The 14,879-nt window shown below is 45.3% G+C and overlaps 2 protein-coding genes across 2 annotated transcripts; both read left to right on the plus strand.

Moving 5' to 3' along the window:
- The first annotated feature begins 658 nt into the window (after positions 1-658).
- LOC148837266 (uncharacterized) lies at positions 659-3,844 on the plus strand. The gene is made up of 4 exons (XM_088910804.1): positions 659-783; positions 1,879-1,932; positions 2,905-3,066; positions 3,385-3,844. Exons 1-4 carry the CDS (start codon positions 720-722, stop codon positions 3,468-3,470), a joined length of 366 nt encoding a protein of 121 aa, XP_088766930.1. The 5' UTR covers positions 659-719; the 3' UTR covers positions 3,471-3,844.
- Positions 3,845-11,401: 7,557 nt separating this feature from the next.
- On the plus strand, positions 11,402-14,584 carry LOC148837267 (uncharacterized). Its single transcript, XM_088910360.1, has 4 exons — positions 11,402-11,526; positions 12,622-12,675; positions 13,646-13,807; positions 14,126-14,584. The coding sequence occupies exons 1-4, from the start codon at positions 11,463-11,465 to the stop codon at positions 14,209-14,211; spliced, it is 366 nt and encodes a 121-aa protein (XP_088766486.1). The 5' UTR covers positions 11,402-11,462; the 3' UTR covers positions 14,212-14,584.
- The last annotated feature ends 295 nt before the right edge of the window (positions 14,585-14,879 follow it).

The raw sequence follows: 14,879 nt of genomic DNA on the forward strand, positions 1-14,879 counted from the left end.
CACTCATTCCAGTGTTCACAAGTTTCACAAGACTTTTTATGTTCAGAAAAATAGCGGCTATTTTTCGTAAGGAAGATGTGACATTTTAAGGTTGATAATTCGTTGCTGAACGGGTTTTATCAATCTTGTATTGCATGTGCTTTATCTTTTGCCCTGATCTGCTGGTTTGGGAATGAGACTCCGAGGAGTAAGAAAGTCACTGGTGCTGATCCTGCAGGTCCACCCCACATCCAGCACCCACGAGTTGTGGGTGAAGCACGGTCCATCCTAGAGGACTCCTAGCACCCTTTGCTGAACGAATCACAACTACTCCCCTCTGAACACAGATGCACGTTTCCCACCTTAAAAACAAACAGGTTCATGTTCTCCTTTGAACCTGAGGCCATATCCCCGCTCAACAGCGGATCCTCTCGCTCGTGTCTGTGTGTGTTGTGTGTTTGTGTGTTTTATTTATATGGTCTGCTGCGGTGAAACAAATTGCCCCTTGGGGATTATAGAGACACACAGGTGTGCGGGCGGACTGAAAATGCATTTGTGTGACAGCGGGGGGCGTTAGTTCGCCTGGGGCCAACAGGAGGTTCGCTCAGCCCTGTTTGTAGCCCTCAACATCTTAAGTTTCGATTCTGTAAAATGCTGTTACCGGGTCCTCCCCGTTGTGCCACCATATATAGCGGCGACAGCGCAGCGTGTGATGCTCCGCTCCAGTCCTGCTGTCCGACATGTCGCGGAAGATCTACGCGCTGCTCCTGGCCGCCTTGATCTGCTCGGCCGCTGTCGCAAAAGGTAGCGGTGTGGTGCTGTGAGGATGTGTGGGTGCTGGGGTTCATTTGTTTAAATCTTTTTAAAAAAAACTGAAACAACATTGCAACTGTCACGCTGTTATAAACCTGAAATGTTGAAGAACAGCTTGTAATCATTACTGAACGCACCGGAATGAATTATGTTTGAAATGACTGCGCGCTGGGGCTATTATCTATGTGTTTGCAGTATAAACTATCCATTTTCGAAAGTAAGAATCCCTCGGATTAGAATTTTCTGTACACAATTCAGTTACAAACGTGACATGAAACATGCAATTATTTGGCAGCTAAACTGGCTAAACTGGTTCTAATGACGCAGACTAGCAGGGTGAGTGGTTCATTGGTTAATGCACGACAGGACTTGATCGGGGAAGAGCAGACACGGCACAGCTGATTTTCAGTCATGCAAATGTCACTTTTATCACATGACATGCAAATTGGACGACTGCAGCTTTCTAGTCCAAAACACACGGAGAAGGAAATGAAGGAATCGCACATCGTGCACATTGAAGCTTAATCATTGTACTGTAGCGCTCCGGGGTTCACGTGGGCGCCCTCGCCGCTGCCGCCTCAGGTCGCCGCCCCCCGGGGGTCGGGGACTCGAACCCGGGCTTCCGGCGTCATTCAACAGGGACCCAGCCCTTTTGAGCTAAAGGGAAATCTCCCGTCAGCCCGGCGGCTGGGGTCCCTGCTATTCACAGGGAAGGGCGGTGACGTCACCACGCTGGTAAGCCGGCTCGCACAACCCACAATGGTGGCCGTCTGCGTTACAGTACTATAACAGTCACTAACTAGGATTTAGTTGATCAGATGTTTATAATTGTTTTGACAGGGGCGCTTGTCTATTTTCATGTTGAAAGTTTGGTGTCCTGTTATCATAGGGTTGCTTTCTTACTTGTTTTCCCAGAAAGTCCTCTCTTTCTGGACCTCTAGTCTGACTGCTTGAATTTCTAACACTTCCTTTCATTTTACCTCTGGAACCACAAGCCCTTCCTCACCTGTTCCCTGCTCTGCAGGCTGGGAATAAAAGAGCACTTGTCTAGGATCTTCAGTGACGTGTGTAATTTGTGTTCTCTAGAGGAAAAGAGCCGGTGGTCTTGGACTGATATTGGGATCGCAGCCGCTGGTGGAGGTGAGAATGACATGATGTGATTTTGAACAGGTTATAACATATAACATAACATCACTTTAGTGGCCCTATACAATTTCTTGTATTAGGAATTTGTCTTTTCGCAGACCCCAGCTTGCTCTCCATGAGACACACAGGCAGGGAGAGAAGCTGGGGGTCAGAGCGCAGGGTCAGCCATTTATACAGCACCCCTGGAGCAGCTGGGGTGAAGGGCCTTGCTCAGGGGCCCAATGGTTATTTGACATCACCCTAAAAACCACAGCAGGATGTACTGTAAGGACACCCTCTTAAGCCCCGCACCCAAGAGGAGCAGCGAGTGTTAGAGCTGGACTCCTGCGGGGAGGAGCAGGCTGACATACAACAAAGACAGTGGAACAACATCTACTGCTCACTGTGCAGCACTGATACTGGTCCTGGAGCTGCTGTACAAGCAGACCATACACTGAGTGTAAGTGATGCCCCTGAGCCAGGCCCTTCACCCCAGCTGCTCCAGGGGCGCCATATAAATGTCTGACCCTGCGCCCTGACCCTCAGCTTCTCTCCCTGTCTGTGTGTCTCATGGAGAGCAAGCTGGGGTCTGTGAAAAGACAAATTCCTAATACAAGAAATTGTATATGGCCAATGAAGTGATCTTATCTTATCTTATTTGTACTTAAGTACTGGTGCTAAACTGCCAAAGACTATTCCATTTGAAATGTCTTGTACTACTTAGAGAGTGTTGTGTGTGTGTGTATAATAGACTATTTTCCCCTCGATACCTTTTAGATTGAAGAATGCTTATTTCATAACGCCTTGAATGTAGTCAGCACCCTTTTCCCTTGAAGGAATCAATAGGCTTCTAGCTACCAAACGCACAGCCTCTTGTTGTTCAGAACTGTTTTTCAAACAACTGAAAAGAACTGAGGCTCACTAGGTAGCTGACACTTCCGGAAGGATGACCCCCCCAGGCAGTAACTGGTCCGTTTCTGTGCTCAGTGGTCGCCGTGGCAGCCGCCCCTGTGGTGCTGGGGGCAGCCGGGTTCACCTCGGCGGGCATCGCAGCCGGATCCCTGGCGGCCCAGATGATGTCATCCGCGGCCATAGCCAATGGCGGAGGAGTAGTGGCTGGGGGCGTGGTGGCTGCCCTGCAGTCCGCGGGTAAGCAGTGGCTTAGAATCAGCAACAGGAGGACTTGGGGAGATCTCCTCTGTGCACGACAGTGCGGGGGGAGGGTTTCCACCAGTCCTGTCTGATGGCTACACTTGCCACAGCTGGTAGGCCTGATGCTGAGAGATTCTGTGTGGCTACTGGCTGAACGTGTTAAGCTTGAAAAACTGGTGGTGCAATTCATGCACTCGGAGCTAAGATGCTACAAAATCAAAAGACACAGATAGACCCTGTGCAGAAGGAAGAGATTATAGAGATCTGAAATACTGCACTAGCACATCACTGACCAGATTCTCTTTCTTCTGCAAGGCACCGGGATAGCAGTGTACAAAACAGCAACTGCTGGAGCTGCTGTGACGTATGCTGCAAAGAAATATTTTGAGGACGATGAATGACTGAGCGCCGAGAAGACCTTCTTACACTACTAGTTCTGCACAAAGACAAACTGAAATGAAGAACATTTGCCCCAACATAACTCTTTTTCTACTTTTCCTTTTCACCTCATGATTTATTTTGTGTCTGAATATCTGGCACCGACAGATATTACTGAAGACCAAGGAGCTACAAAAGTCTAAAATCAGCTCCACTATTGGTCCTCAGACAGTGAAAATCTGTTGGTGTCCCTAGAAATGTCAGCTCAGATGGTCACCTCATCCAGATCAGAAGCTTTTCTTTAATACTCGAAGAGGGTCTCATTTCTGACATGTAAAACATCTTTTCCATTCCTGTTGCTACTGCTTGTTGAATAAATATGGGATTGCGGTGAGCATCACTGTGTCCTGCAGTTTTCCTTATGCTCCTGACACAGGAAGTGAACATCAGGACTAAGCCAGGTGTTTGAGAAGCACAGACGTGTGGTCACACCGACCTAAACGAACTCTATGAAGTTGGCCCCCCTAAAAAAAGCACAAACGATGAAACCCCCATCATTCGTTACTGCTGCGTCTGTGCCGGCTTGTGCTGTTGAAAGTAGCGATTATGCTGTTCTCGTTCCCGAGATTTTTTTTTTGCTGTTCTAGTAAGAAGTGAAGTTTTTTTTTTAATTTTTATTTATGCTTAACAAAAGAACAAACATTACAATACAAACAAGAGTACATATAACAATTCCAAACAAAAATATCGTCAGGGTACATACTACTACATCAATTCAAGTTATGAAAAAAGATTAAACAAATTAAATAAAAATAATGTCCGCACCGCTTTCATATTTTTGCATTTCGAAATAGTCTGCAAATACCCCCTTACATCCATTTTAAAATACTCAAACACAGGGTACTTCCCAGACCACTTCATTTTATGAATGTGATAACGAGCCAATATAATAATTAAATTTATTACAAAAGAAATTTTTATATTGTTTTCACTGGGGCTGAAACTTAACATAATATCTTTTTCAACAAAACAAATATCAATATTCGTCTCTTCTTTTATATAATTCTGCAACTTAGTCCAGAACATTTTTACCCTGGGACATAACCAAAACAAATGCTGAATAGTTTCAGGGCTATTGTCACAAAAAACACATTTGTCATCTATATTAATTTTAAATCGTTGGGTAACAAGAGTTTTAACTGGGTAAATTCGATGAATTATTTGATATGAAACCTCCTTAATTTTATTTGTTATACAATATTTATTGGGCATCATCCAAATCTTTCTCCAATCAATGCGCTTTCCAATATATTGTAGTCGCAAGTAAATTATCATTTTTTAACAAGGATCTCAAAAATTGGTTATTACATCCACAACTCACAATATCCTTTCCTTGTAGTTTAATATGAGCTGTAAATTCTTCCAATGTTTCTAAAGGACTACTATTACAACTCCTTAAAAGAGTTAATATTTCCCCAGGAATCGCATTAATTACAGCAAAATACTGATCCAAAGTAATAGAAATATTGTATCTATTAACAAACTCGGTGTAACTATATATTTCATCATCAGCCTTGATTAATTGTTTAATCCAAATTATATCATTCTTGACCCAGTTTTCAAAAAATAAGGTTTTATTTCTAATTTTTATATATTTGTTGTTCCAGATAGTAAATCTATGTGGGGAAAAGTGTTCCCGAGATACAGTGCCTTGTTTTTCGGATGATCACGTGACCATGTAGCCATTAAGAACAGCATTTTAGTCTCCTTGGATTTTGATTAAGTTAGTGAAACGTTCACTTGAGAAAAAAAAAGAATAAAACGTAGTTTTCCTCTAATACAATTGTTGCCTTTATTTCGTAATTTAATATATGTATATGGATTACGTCCCCATTAGTGCCATCATAAATTCAATTTCGCTCACGATAACATTAGCGTACACCATCGCTTGAACGCTGCTCCGACTGTAGTTGTGTCAAATAATGAGCATCATACAGTATGTAAACTGAATATGCCTTGAAGAGAGGTGTCTTACGACAATAATTGCTGTATCCCGTGAAAATGTTCTAACAATGATTTAAGACAAGCAGCCGGTTGAATGCTGTTAAATTGTAAAAAAGGCTCCCGCAGAAAAGCTTAGTTCTGCTGGCCATAAACGTGGATAGAAATGTATTCATACTTCTTCGCCGTACAGTTGAAGGTGTTAAAAACAATCACACAATATTCCAACAGCATTGTATGATCATTAGGAACTGAGAATTAAATCATCTCATTTACGATTTAATTAATGGCGTAATTAGCCGTAGAGGCTCACTCATTCCAGTGTTCACAAGTTTCACAAGACTTTTTATGCTCAGAAAAACAGCGGCTATTTTTTGTAAGCGAAAGGTTCTGGTCACACTGGGCCCACATGGTCACCACCTGCCTCTTGCTGAGAAGCGCTGTTTCTTGCGAGATACAGTACCTGCTGAGACACGCGGCGGTCTCGGGATCCGCTTGTGGGCAGAACCCGCGCTCACAGCGAGAGAGAGAGAGAGCCTCCGAGTGGATCGGGACGCACTCCGCTGGCACGGCTCCTCTTGCAGAGATTTCCAGGACCCTCTCTTTCCCGGTGCACGGTTTCTCTTCACCCAGTGTGCGCCTGTGCCGTGGACATGTTATTCAGAAGAACCCTTCGCCCTGTCCTTCGGTAATCAAGGTGCTTCAGCGAGAGCTCTCTCACAGCTCCCCACCCTTCCTCTTGCCCACGAGGAGTCCCAGTTCACCTCAGGCTGGACACGATCGCTGTAGATGGGCCATGTCTTACATCCTGTGCTGTTATTTATTTAGTCGTGAGCAAAATAACCAGCACAGCACACTCTCCACACCCTGCTGATCGAGAGCTAGGGGACAGAAAGTTCTGTGCTCAGATATCCAGGTCAGGCATTTCACAGTGGCCAGTTTCTCGTTCACTCAAAGGAGATGTTTATCAACACATTGTCGAACTTTGTTCACGTGTCTGTCCTCCTCCATTCCTTCCCATTTCCACAACTTACAGTCTCATTCAACTTAGTTCGCGGAAACGCTCAGTGGACGCCCCAGGGAGGGTTAGGGTTCGCATTCACACACTACTTAGACAATCTTTAAGCTCAGCGCTGGATTTTGGGGCCCAAGTCAGGTTTAGAACGGGTGGTTTAGGAGTCCAATCTTAAATTTGTTTTTTGCAGAAACTCTCTGGGGCCTGGCTGGTGCGGTGCACCGGGCGGTAGTTGTATCCTGAAACTGAGTCAGTCGGATCAAAAATTGTCACCAAGGACTACTGAATCTCATTTAATTGCAAGAGCTTTGCTCAACGGTCTTGATTCTTTCCAACTAATACCTTTAGTATTACCTTTAGTATATCCGCAAACCTAAAGGTTTGGGGAACATGTCAAAATCCGATGCCCAGAGAGGCTCAGATATACAGGAACAAGTAATAGGTTTATTCCATGCTGAAAAAAAGAAGAAAGAGAACACAACGTTTCGGCCGTGGAGCCTTCTTCAGGTGTGAGACAGACAGGGCAGTAGGCAAAGGTAAAGTAGCGGGAGAACAAAGGTTGGGAGGGAGGAGGAGTGAGAGGCGGGAGCAGGGGACAGAAAGAGAGGCCAATCAAGAGGTGTGAAGTCAGAATGGGTGCAGAGAGGTGTGAAATGAAACTTCCAATGAATGGAGAAAATGTAAAAGAACAGTAGTCTGTCGTTAAGGGAAGGGAGAAGGTGTGATCCTAGCTGCAGAATAATTTTAGTTTCGGTGGTCTTTCTGATGTATGAGTTTGGAAAACCATCTTTGAGAACACAGACGGAGAGATTAGAGTGGTCGTGGCCGTCAGAGGTGAAATGAGAAACAATGGGCTTGGAGAGATCTTTAATCTTTACAGCCCTGACGTGTTCTCTGAAACGGTCTCCGAGTCTCCTTCCTGTTTCTCCAATGTAGATGGCTGTGCATTTACTGCAAGAGATACAGTAAATAAGGTTGCTGGAGGTACAAGATGCTGTCTGGGTGATCCGGAATTGTCCTGAGGGGCCTTGAATGAGTGTGGTGGTGGCTGTGTATTTGCAGGTGATACAGCGAGCTCTGTTGCAAGGGAAAGTGCCTGGTGTGGATGGTTGTTGAGGGCGGTCAAGGGAGCTGTGAACAAGGAGGTTACACAGATTAGGTGGTCGGCGATATGAGATGATAGGGCGATCAGAAAAGAGGGCCCCAATGGAGGGATCATCCTGTAGGATGGAAAAGTTGTGGTTAATGGTCCTGGGGATAGGAAGTGTGTTAGGGTGGATATACAGTACGAGTTAAACCAGTCGGTGCGGACAACCTCAAAAATGAAATGCTTCTGCGGTCATTTTATGATGACCTAAACTAGCATAGTCACAATCAATTTATGTGACTGGGTGAAGCGATTGATTTTATTTTGATAAGTGCAAATAAGTGTAAGGTTTTGTGGGGGGTTTAATCGCTGGGGTAGAAGATATTCGCGAGTTTCTTGTAGCTGCAGCTCAATTAGAATGCTAACACTTAACTATTCTCGAAACGCGGAAATGCCTTTGTTCACCAAAGGTGTAGCTGATCTGGAGGAGCGCTCCCTCCCTTTCATGGCACTTCTGAAAAACCGTCTCCGACCAACAGAAATGAAAGAAAAACTAAATTAGCCATTAAGAACAGCATTTTAGTCTCCTTGGATTTTGATTAAGTTAGTGAAACGTTCACTTGAGAAAAAAAAAAGAATAAAACGTAGTTTTCCTCTAATACAATTGTTGCCTTTATTTCGTAATTTAATATATGTATATGGATTACGTCCCCATTAGTGCCATCATAAATTCAATTTCGCTCACGATAACATTAGCGTACACCATCGCTTGAACGCTGCTCCGACTGTAGTTGTGTCAAATAATGGGCATCATACAGTATGTAAACTGAATATGCCTTGAAGAGAGGTGTCTTACGACAATAATTGCTGTATCCCGTGAAAATGTTCTAACAATGATTTAAGACAAGCAGCCGGTTGAATGCTGTTAAATTGTAAAAAAGGCTCCGGCAGAAAAGCTTAGTTCTGCTGGCCATAAACGTGGATAGAAATGTATTCATACTTCTTCGCCGTACAGTTGAAGGTGTTAAAAACAATCACACAATATTCCAACAGCATTGTATGATCATTAGGAACTGAGAATTAAATCATCTCATTTACGATTTAATTAATGGCGTAATTAGCCGTAGAGGCTCACTCATTCCAGTGTTCACAAGTTTCACAAGACTTTTTATGCTCAGAAAAACAGCGGCTATTTTTCGTAAGCGAAAGGTTCTGGTCACACTGGGCCCACATGGTCACCACCTGCCTCTTGCTGAGAAGCTCTGTTTCTTGCGAGATACAGTACCTGCTGAGACACGCGGCGGTCTCGGGATCCGCTTGTGGGCAGAACCCGCGCTCACAGCGAGAGAGAGAGAGAGCCTCCGAGTGGATCGGGACGCACTCCGCTGGCACGGCTCCTCTTGCAGAGATTTCCAGGACCCTCTCTTTCCCGGTGCACGGTTTCTCTTCACCCAGTGTGCGCCTGTGCCGTGGACATGTTATTCAGAAGAACCCTTCGCCCTGTCCTTCGGTAATCAAGGTGCTTCAGCGAGAGCTCTCTCACAGCTCCCCACCCTTCCTCTTGCCCACGAGGAGTCCCAGTTCACCTCAGGCGGGACACGATCGCTGTAGATGGGCCATGTCTTACATCCTGTGCTGTTATTTATTTAGTCGTGAGCAAAATAACCAGCACAGCACACTCTCCACACCCTGCTGATCGAGAGCTAGGGGACAGAAAGTTCTGTGCTCAGATATCCAGGTCAGGCATTTCACAGTGGCCAGTTTCTCGTTCACTCAAAGGAGATGTTTATCAACACATTGTCGAACTTTGTTCACGTGTCTGTCCTCCTCCATTCCTTCCCATTTCCACAACTTACGGTCTCATTCAACTTAGTTCGCGGAAACGCTCAGTGGACACCCCAGGGAGGGTTAGGGTTCGCATTCACACACTACTTAGACAATCTTTAAGCTCAGCGCTGGATTTTGGGGCCCAAGTCAGGTTTAGAACGGGTGGTTTAGGAGTCCAATCTTAAATTTGTTTTTTGCAGAAACTCTCTGGGGCCTGGCTGGTGCGGTGCACCGGGCGGTAGTTGTATCCTGAAACTGAGTCAGTCGGATCAAAAATTGTCACCAAGGATTACTGAATCTCATTTAATTGCAAGAGCTTTGCTCAACGGTCTTGATTCTTTCCAACTAATACCTTTAGTATTACCTTTAGTATATCCGCAAACCTAAAGGTTTGGGGAACATGTCAAAATCCGATGCCCAGAGAGGCTCAGATATACAGTACGAGTTAAACCAGTCGGTGCGGACAACCTCAAAAATGAAATGCTTCTGCGGTCATTTTATGATGACCTAAACTAGCATAGTCACAATCAATTTATGTGACTGGGTGAAGCGATTGATTTTATTTTGATAAGTGCAAATAAGTGTAAGGTTTTGTGGGGGGTTTAATCGCTGGGGTAGAAGATATTCGCGAGTTTCTTGTAGCTGCAGCTCAATTAGAATGCTAACACTTAACTATTCTCGAAACGCGGAAATGCCTTTGTTCACCAAAGGTGTAGCTGATCTGGAGGAGCGCTCCCTCCCTTTCATGGCACTTCTGAAAAACCGTCTCCGACCAACAGAAATGAAAGAAAAACTAAATTAGCCATTAAGAACAGCATTTTAGTCTCCTTGGATTTTGATTAAGTTAGTGAAACGTTCACTTGAGAAAAAAAAAGAATAAAACGTAGTTTTCCTCTAATACAATTGTTGCCTTTATTTCGTAATTTAATATATGTATATGGATTACGTCCCCATTAGTGCCATCATAAATTCAATTTCGCTCACGATAACATTAGCGTACACCATCGCTTGAACGCTGCTCCGACTGTAGTTGTGTCAAATAATGAGCATCATACAGTATGTAAACTGAATATGCCTTGAAGAGAGGTGTCTTACGACAATAATTGCTGTATCCCGTGAAATGTTCTAACAATGATTTAAGACAAGCAGCCGGTTGAATGCTGTTAAATTGTAAAAAAGGCTCCCGCAGAAAAGCTTAGTTCTGTTGGCCATAAACGTGGATAGAAATGTATTCATACTTCTTCGCTGTACAGTTGAAGGTGTTAAAAACAATCGCACAATATTCCAACAGCATTGTATGATAATTAGGAATTGAGAAATCATTTCATTTACGATTTAATTAATGGCGTAATTAGCCGTAGAGGCTCACTCATTCCAGTGTTCACAAGTTTCACAAGACTTTTTATGTTCAGAAAAATAGCGGCTATTTTTCGTAAGGAAGATGGGACATTTTAAGGTTGATAATTCGTTGCTGAACGGGTTTTATCAATCTTGTATTGAATGTGCTTTATCTTTTGCCCTGATCTGCTGGTTTGGGAATGAGACTCCGAGGAGTAAGAAAGTCACTGGTGCTGATCCTGCAGGTCCACCCCACATCCAGCACCCACGAGTTGTGGGTGAAGCACGGTCCATCCTAGAGGACTCCTCGCACCCTTTGCTGAACGAATCACAACTACTCCCCTCTGAACACAGATGCACGTTTCCCACCTTAAAAACAAACAGGTTCATGTTCTCCTTTGAACCTGAGGCCATATCCCTGCTCAACAGCGGATCCTCTCGCTCGTGTCTGTGTGTGTTGTGTGTTTGTGTGTTTTATTTATATGGTCTGCTGCGGTGAAACAAATTGCCCCTTGGGGATTATAGAGACACACAGGTGTGCCGGCGGACTGAAAATGCATTTGTGTGACAGCGGGGGGCGTTAGTTCGCCTGGGGCCAACAGGAGGTTCGCTCAGCCCTGTTTGTAGCCCTCAACATCTTAAGTTTCGATTCTGTAAAATGCTGTTACCGGGTCCTCCCCGTTGTGCCACCATATATAGCGGCGACAGCGCAGCGTGTGATGCTCCGCTCCAGTCCTGCTGTCCGACATGTCGCGGAAGATCTACGCGCTGCTCCTGGCCGCCTTGATCTGCTCGGCCGCTGTCGCAAAAGGTAGCGGTGTGGTGCTGTGAGGATGTGTGGGTGCTGGGGTTCATTTGTTTAAATCTTTTTAAAAAAAACTGAAACAACATTGCAACTGTCACGCTGTTATAAACCTGAAATGTTGAAGAACAGCTTGTAATCATTACTGAACGCACCGGAATGAATTATGTTTGAAATGACTGCGCGCTGGGGCTATTATCTATGTGTTTGCAGTATAAACTATCCATTTTCGAAAGTAAGAATCCCTCGGATTAGAATTTTCTGTACACAATTCAGTTACAAACGTGACATGAAACATGCAATTATTTGGCAGCTAAACTGGCTAAACTGGTTCTAATGACGCAGACTAGCAGGGTGAGTGGTTCATTGGTTAATGCACGACAGGACTTGATCGGGGAAGAGCAGACACGGCACAGCTGATTTTCAGTCATGCAAATGTCACTTTTATCACATGACATGCAAATTGGACGACTGCAGCTTTCTAGTCCAAAACACACGGAGAAGGAAATGAAGGAATCGCACAGCGTGCACATTGAAGCTTAATCATTGTACTGTAGCGCTCCGGGGTTCACGTGGGCGCCCTCGCCGCTGCCGCCTCAGGTCGCCGCCCCCCGGGGGTCGGGGACTCGAACCCGGGCTTCCGGCGTCATTCAACAGGGACCCAGCCCTTTTGAGCTAAAGGGAAATCTCCCGTCAGCCCGGCGGCTGGGGTCCCTGCTATTCACAGGGAAGGGCGGTGACGTCACCACGCTGGTAAGCCGGCTCGCACAACCCACAATGGTGGCCGTCTGCGTTACAGTACTATAACAGTCACTAACTAGGATTTAGTTGATCAGATGTTTATAATTGTTTTGACAGGGGCGCTTGTCTATTTTCATGTTGAAAGTTTGGTGTCCTGTTATCATAGGGTTGCTTTCTTACTTGTTTTCCCAGAAAGTCCTCTCTTTCTGGACCTCTAGTCTGACTGCTTGAATTTCTAACACTTCCTTTCATTTTACCTCTGGAACCACAAGCCCTTCCTCACCTGTTCCCTGCTCTGCAGGCTGGGAATAAAAGAGCACTTGTCTAGGATCTTCAGTGACGTGTGTAATTTGTGTTCTCTAGAGGAAAAGAGCCGGTGGTCTTGGACTGATATTGGGATCGCAGCCGCTGGTGGAGGTGAGAATGACATGATGTGATTTTGAACAGGTTATAACATATAACATAACATCACTTTAGTGGCCCTATACAATTTCTTGTATTAGGAATTTGTCTTTTCGCAGACCCCAGCTTGCTCTCCATGAGACACACAGGCAGGGAGAGAAGCTGGGGGTCAGAGCGCAGGGTCAGCCATTTATACAGCACCCCTGGAGCAGCTGGGGTGAAGGGCCTTGCTCAGGGGCCCAATGGTTATTTGACATCACCCTAAAAACCACAGCAGGATGTACTGTAAGGACACCCTCTTAAGCCCCGCACCCAAGAGGAGCAGCGAGTGTTAGAGCTGGACTCCTGCGGGGAGGAGCAGGCTGACATACAACAAAGACAGTGGAACAACATCTACTGCTCACTGTGCAGCACTGATACTGGTCCTGGAGCTGCTGTACAAGCAGACCATACACTGAGTGTAAGTGATGCCCCTGAGCCAGGCCCTTCACCCCAGCTGCTCCAGGGGCGCCATATAAATGTCTGACCCTGCGCCCTGACCCTCAGCTTCTCTCCCTGTCTGTGTGTCTCATGGAGAGCAAGCTGGGGTCTGTGAAAAGACAAATTCCTAATACAAGAAATTGTATATGGCCAATGAAGTGATCTTATCTTATCTTATTTGTACTTAAGTACTGGTGCTAAACTGCCAAAGACTATTCCATTTGAAATGTCTTGTACTACTTAGAGAGTGTTGTGTGTGTGTATAATAGACTATTTTCCCCTCGATACCTTTTAGATTGAAGAATGCTTATTTCATAACGCCTTGAATGTAGTCAGCACCCTTTTCCCTTGAAGGAATCAATAGGCTTCTAGCTACCAAACGCACAGCCTCTTGTTGTTCAGAACTGTTTTTCAAACAACTGAAAAGAACTGAGGCTCACTAGGTAGCTGACACTTCCGGAAGGATGACCCCCCCAGGCAGTAACTGGTCCGTTTCTGTGCTCAGTGGTCGCCGTGGCAGCCGCCCCTGTGGTGCTGGGGGCAGCCGGGTTCACCTCGGCGGGCATCGCAGCCGGATCCCTGGCGGCCCAGATGATGTCATCCGCGGCCATAGCCAATGGCGGAGGAGTAGTGGCTGGGGGCGTGGTGGCTGCCCTGCAGTCCGCGGGTAAGCAGTGGCTTAGAATCAGCAACAGGAGGACTTGGGGAGATCTCCTCTGTGCACGACAGTGCGGGGGGAGGGGTTCCACCAGTCCTGTCTGATGGCTACACTTGCCACAGCTGGTAGGCCTGATGCTGAGAGATTCTGTGTGGCTACTGGCTGAACGTGTTAAGCTTGAAAAACTGGTGGTGCAATTCATGCACTCGGAGCTAAGATGCTACAAAATCAAAAGACACAGATAGACCCTGTGCAGAAGGAAGAGATTATAGAGATCTGAAATACTGCACTAGCACATCACTGACCAGATTCTCTTTCTTCTGCAAGGCACCGGGATAGCAGTGTACAAAACAGCAACTGCTGGAGCTGCTGTGACGTATGCTGCAAAGAAATATTTTGAGGACGATGAATGACTGAGCGCCGAGAAGACCTTCTTACACTACTAGTTCTGCACAAAGACAAACTGAAATGAAGAACATTTGCCCCAACATAACTCTTTTTCTACTTTTCCTTTTCACCTCATGATTTATTTTGTGTCTGAATATCTGGCACCGACAGATATTACTGAAGACCAAGGAGCTACAAAAGTCTAAAATCAGCTCCACTATTGGTCCTCAGACAGTGAAAATCTGTTGGTGTCCCTAGAAATGTCAGCTCAGATGGTCACCTCATCCAGATCAGAAGCTTTTCTTTAATACTCGAAGAGGGTCTCATTTCTGACATGTAAAACATCTTTTCCATTCCTGTTGCTACTGCTTGTTGAATAAATATGGGATTGCGGTGAGCATCACTGTGTCCTGCAGTTTTCCTTATGCTCCTGACACAGGAAGTGAACATCAGGACTAAGCCAGGTGTTTGAGAAGCACAGACGTGTGGTCACACCGACCTAAACGAACTCTATGAAGTTGGCCCCCCTAAAAAAAGCACAAACGATGAAACCCCCATCATTCGTTACTGCTGCGTCTGTGCCGGCTTGTGCTGTTGAAAGTAGCGATTATGCTGTTCTCGTTCCCGAGATTTTTTTTTTGCTGTTCTAGTAAGAAGTGAAGTTTTTTTTTTAATTTTTATTTATGCTTAACAA

The sequence above is a fragment of the Atractosteus spatula genome, chromosome 3 (genome assembly GCF_055471065.1).
Source record: "Atractosteus spatula isolate fAtrSpa1 chromosome 3, fAtrSpa1.hap1, whole genome shotgun sequence".
Classification (NCBI taxonomy): Eukaryota; Metazoa; Chordata; class Actinopteri; order Semionotiformes; family Lepisosteidae; genus Atractosteus; species Atractosteus spatula.

Bases quoted from the DNA above. Each gene is read 5' to 3' on its own strand.
- LOC148837266 (XM_088910804.1), top strand. From the start codon at position 720: ATGTCGCGGAAGATCTACGCGCTGCTCCTGGCCGCCTTGATCTGCTCG. The intron at 784-1,878 runs GTAGCGGTGTGG...TGTGTTCTCTAG, and splicing joins CTCGGCCGCTGTCGCAAAAG to AGGAAAAGAGCCGGTGGTCT. The intron at 3,067-3,384 runs GTAAGCAGTGGC...TTCTTCTGCAAG, and splicing joins GGCTGCCCTGCAGTCCGCGG to GCACCGGGATAGCAGTGTAC.
- LOC148837267 (XM_088910360.1), top strand. From the start codon at position 11,463: ATGTCGCGGAAGATCTACGCGCTGCTCCTGGCCGCCTTGATCTGCTCG. The intron at 11,527-12,621 runs GTAGCGGTGTGG...TGTGTTCTCTAG, and splicing joins CTCGGCCGCTGTCGCAAAAG to AGGAAAAGAGCCGGTGGTCT. The intron at 13,808-14,125 runs GTAAGCAGTGGC...TTCTTCTGCAAG, and splicing joins GGCTGCCCTGCAGTCCGCGG to GCACCGGGATAGCAGTGTAC.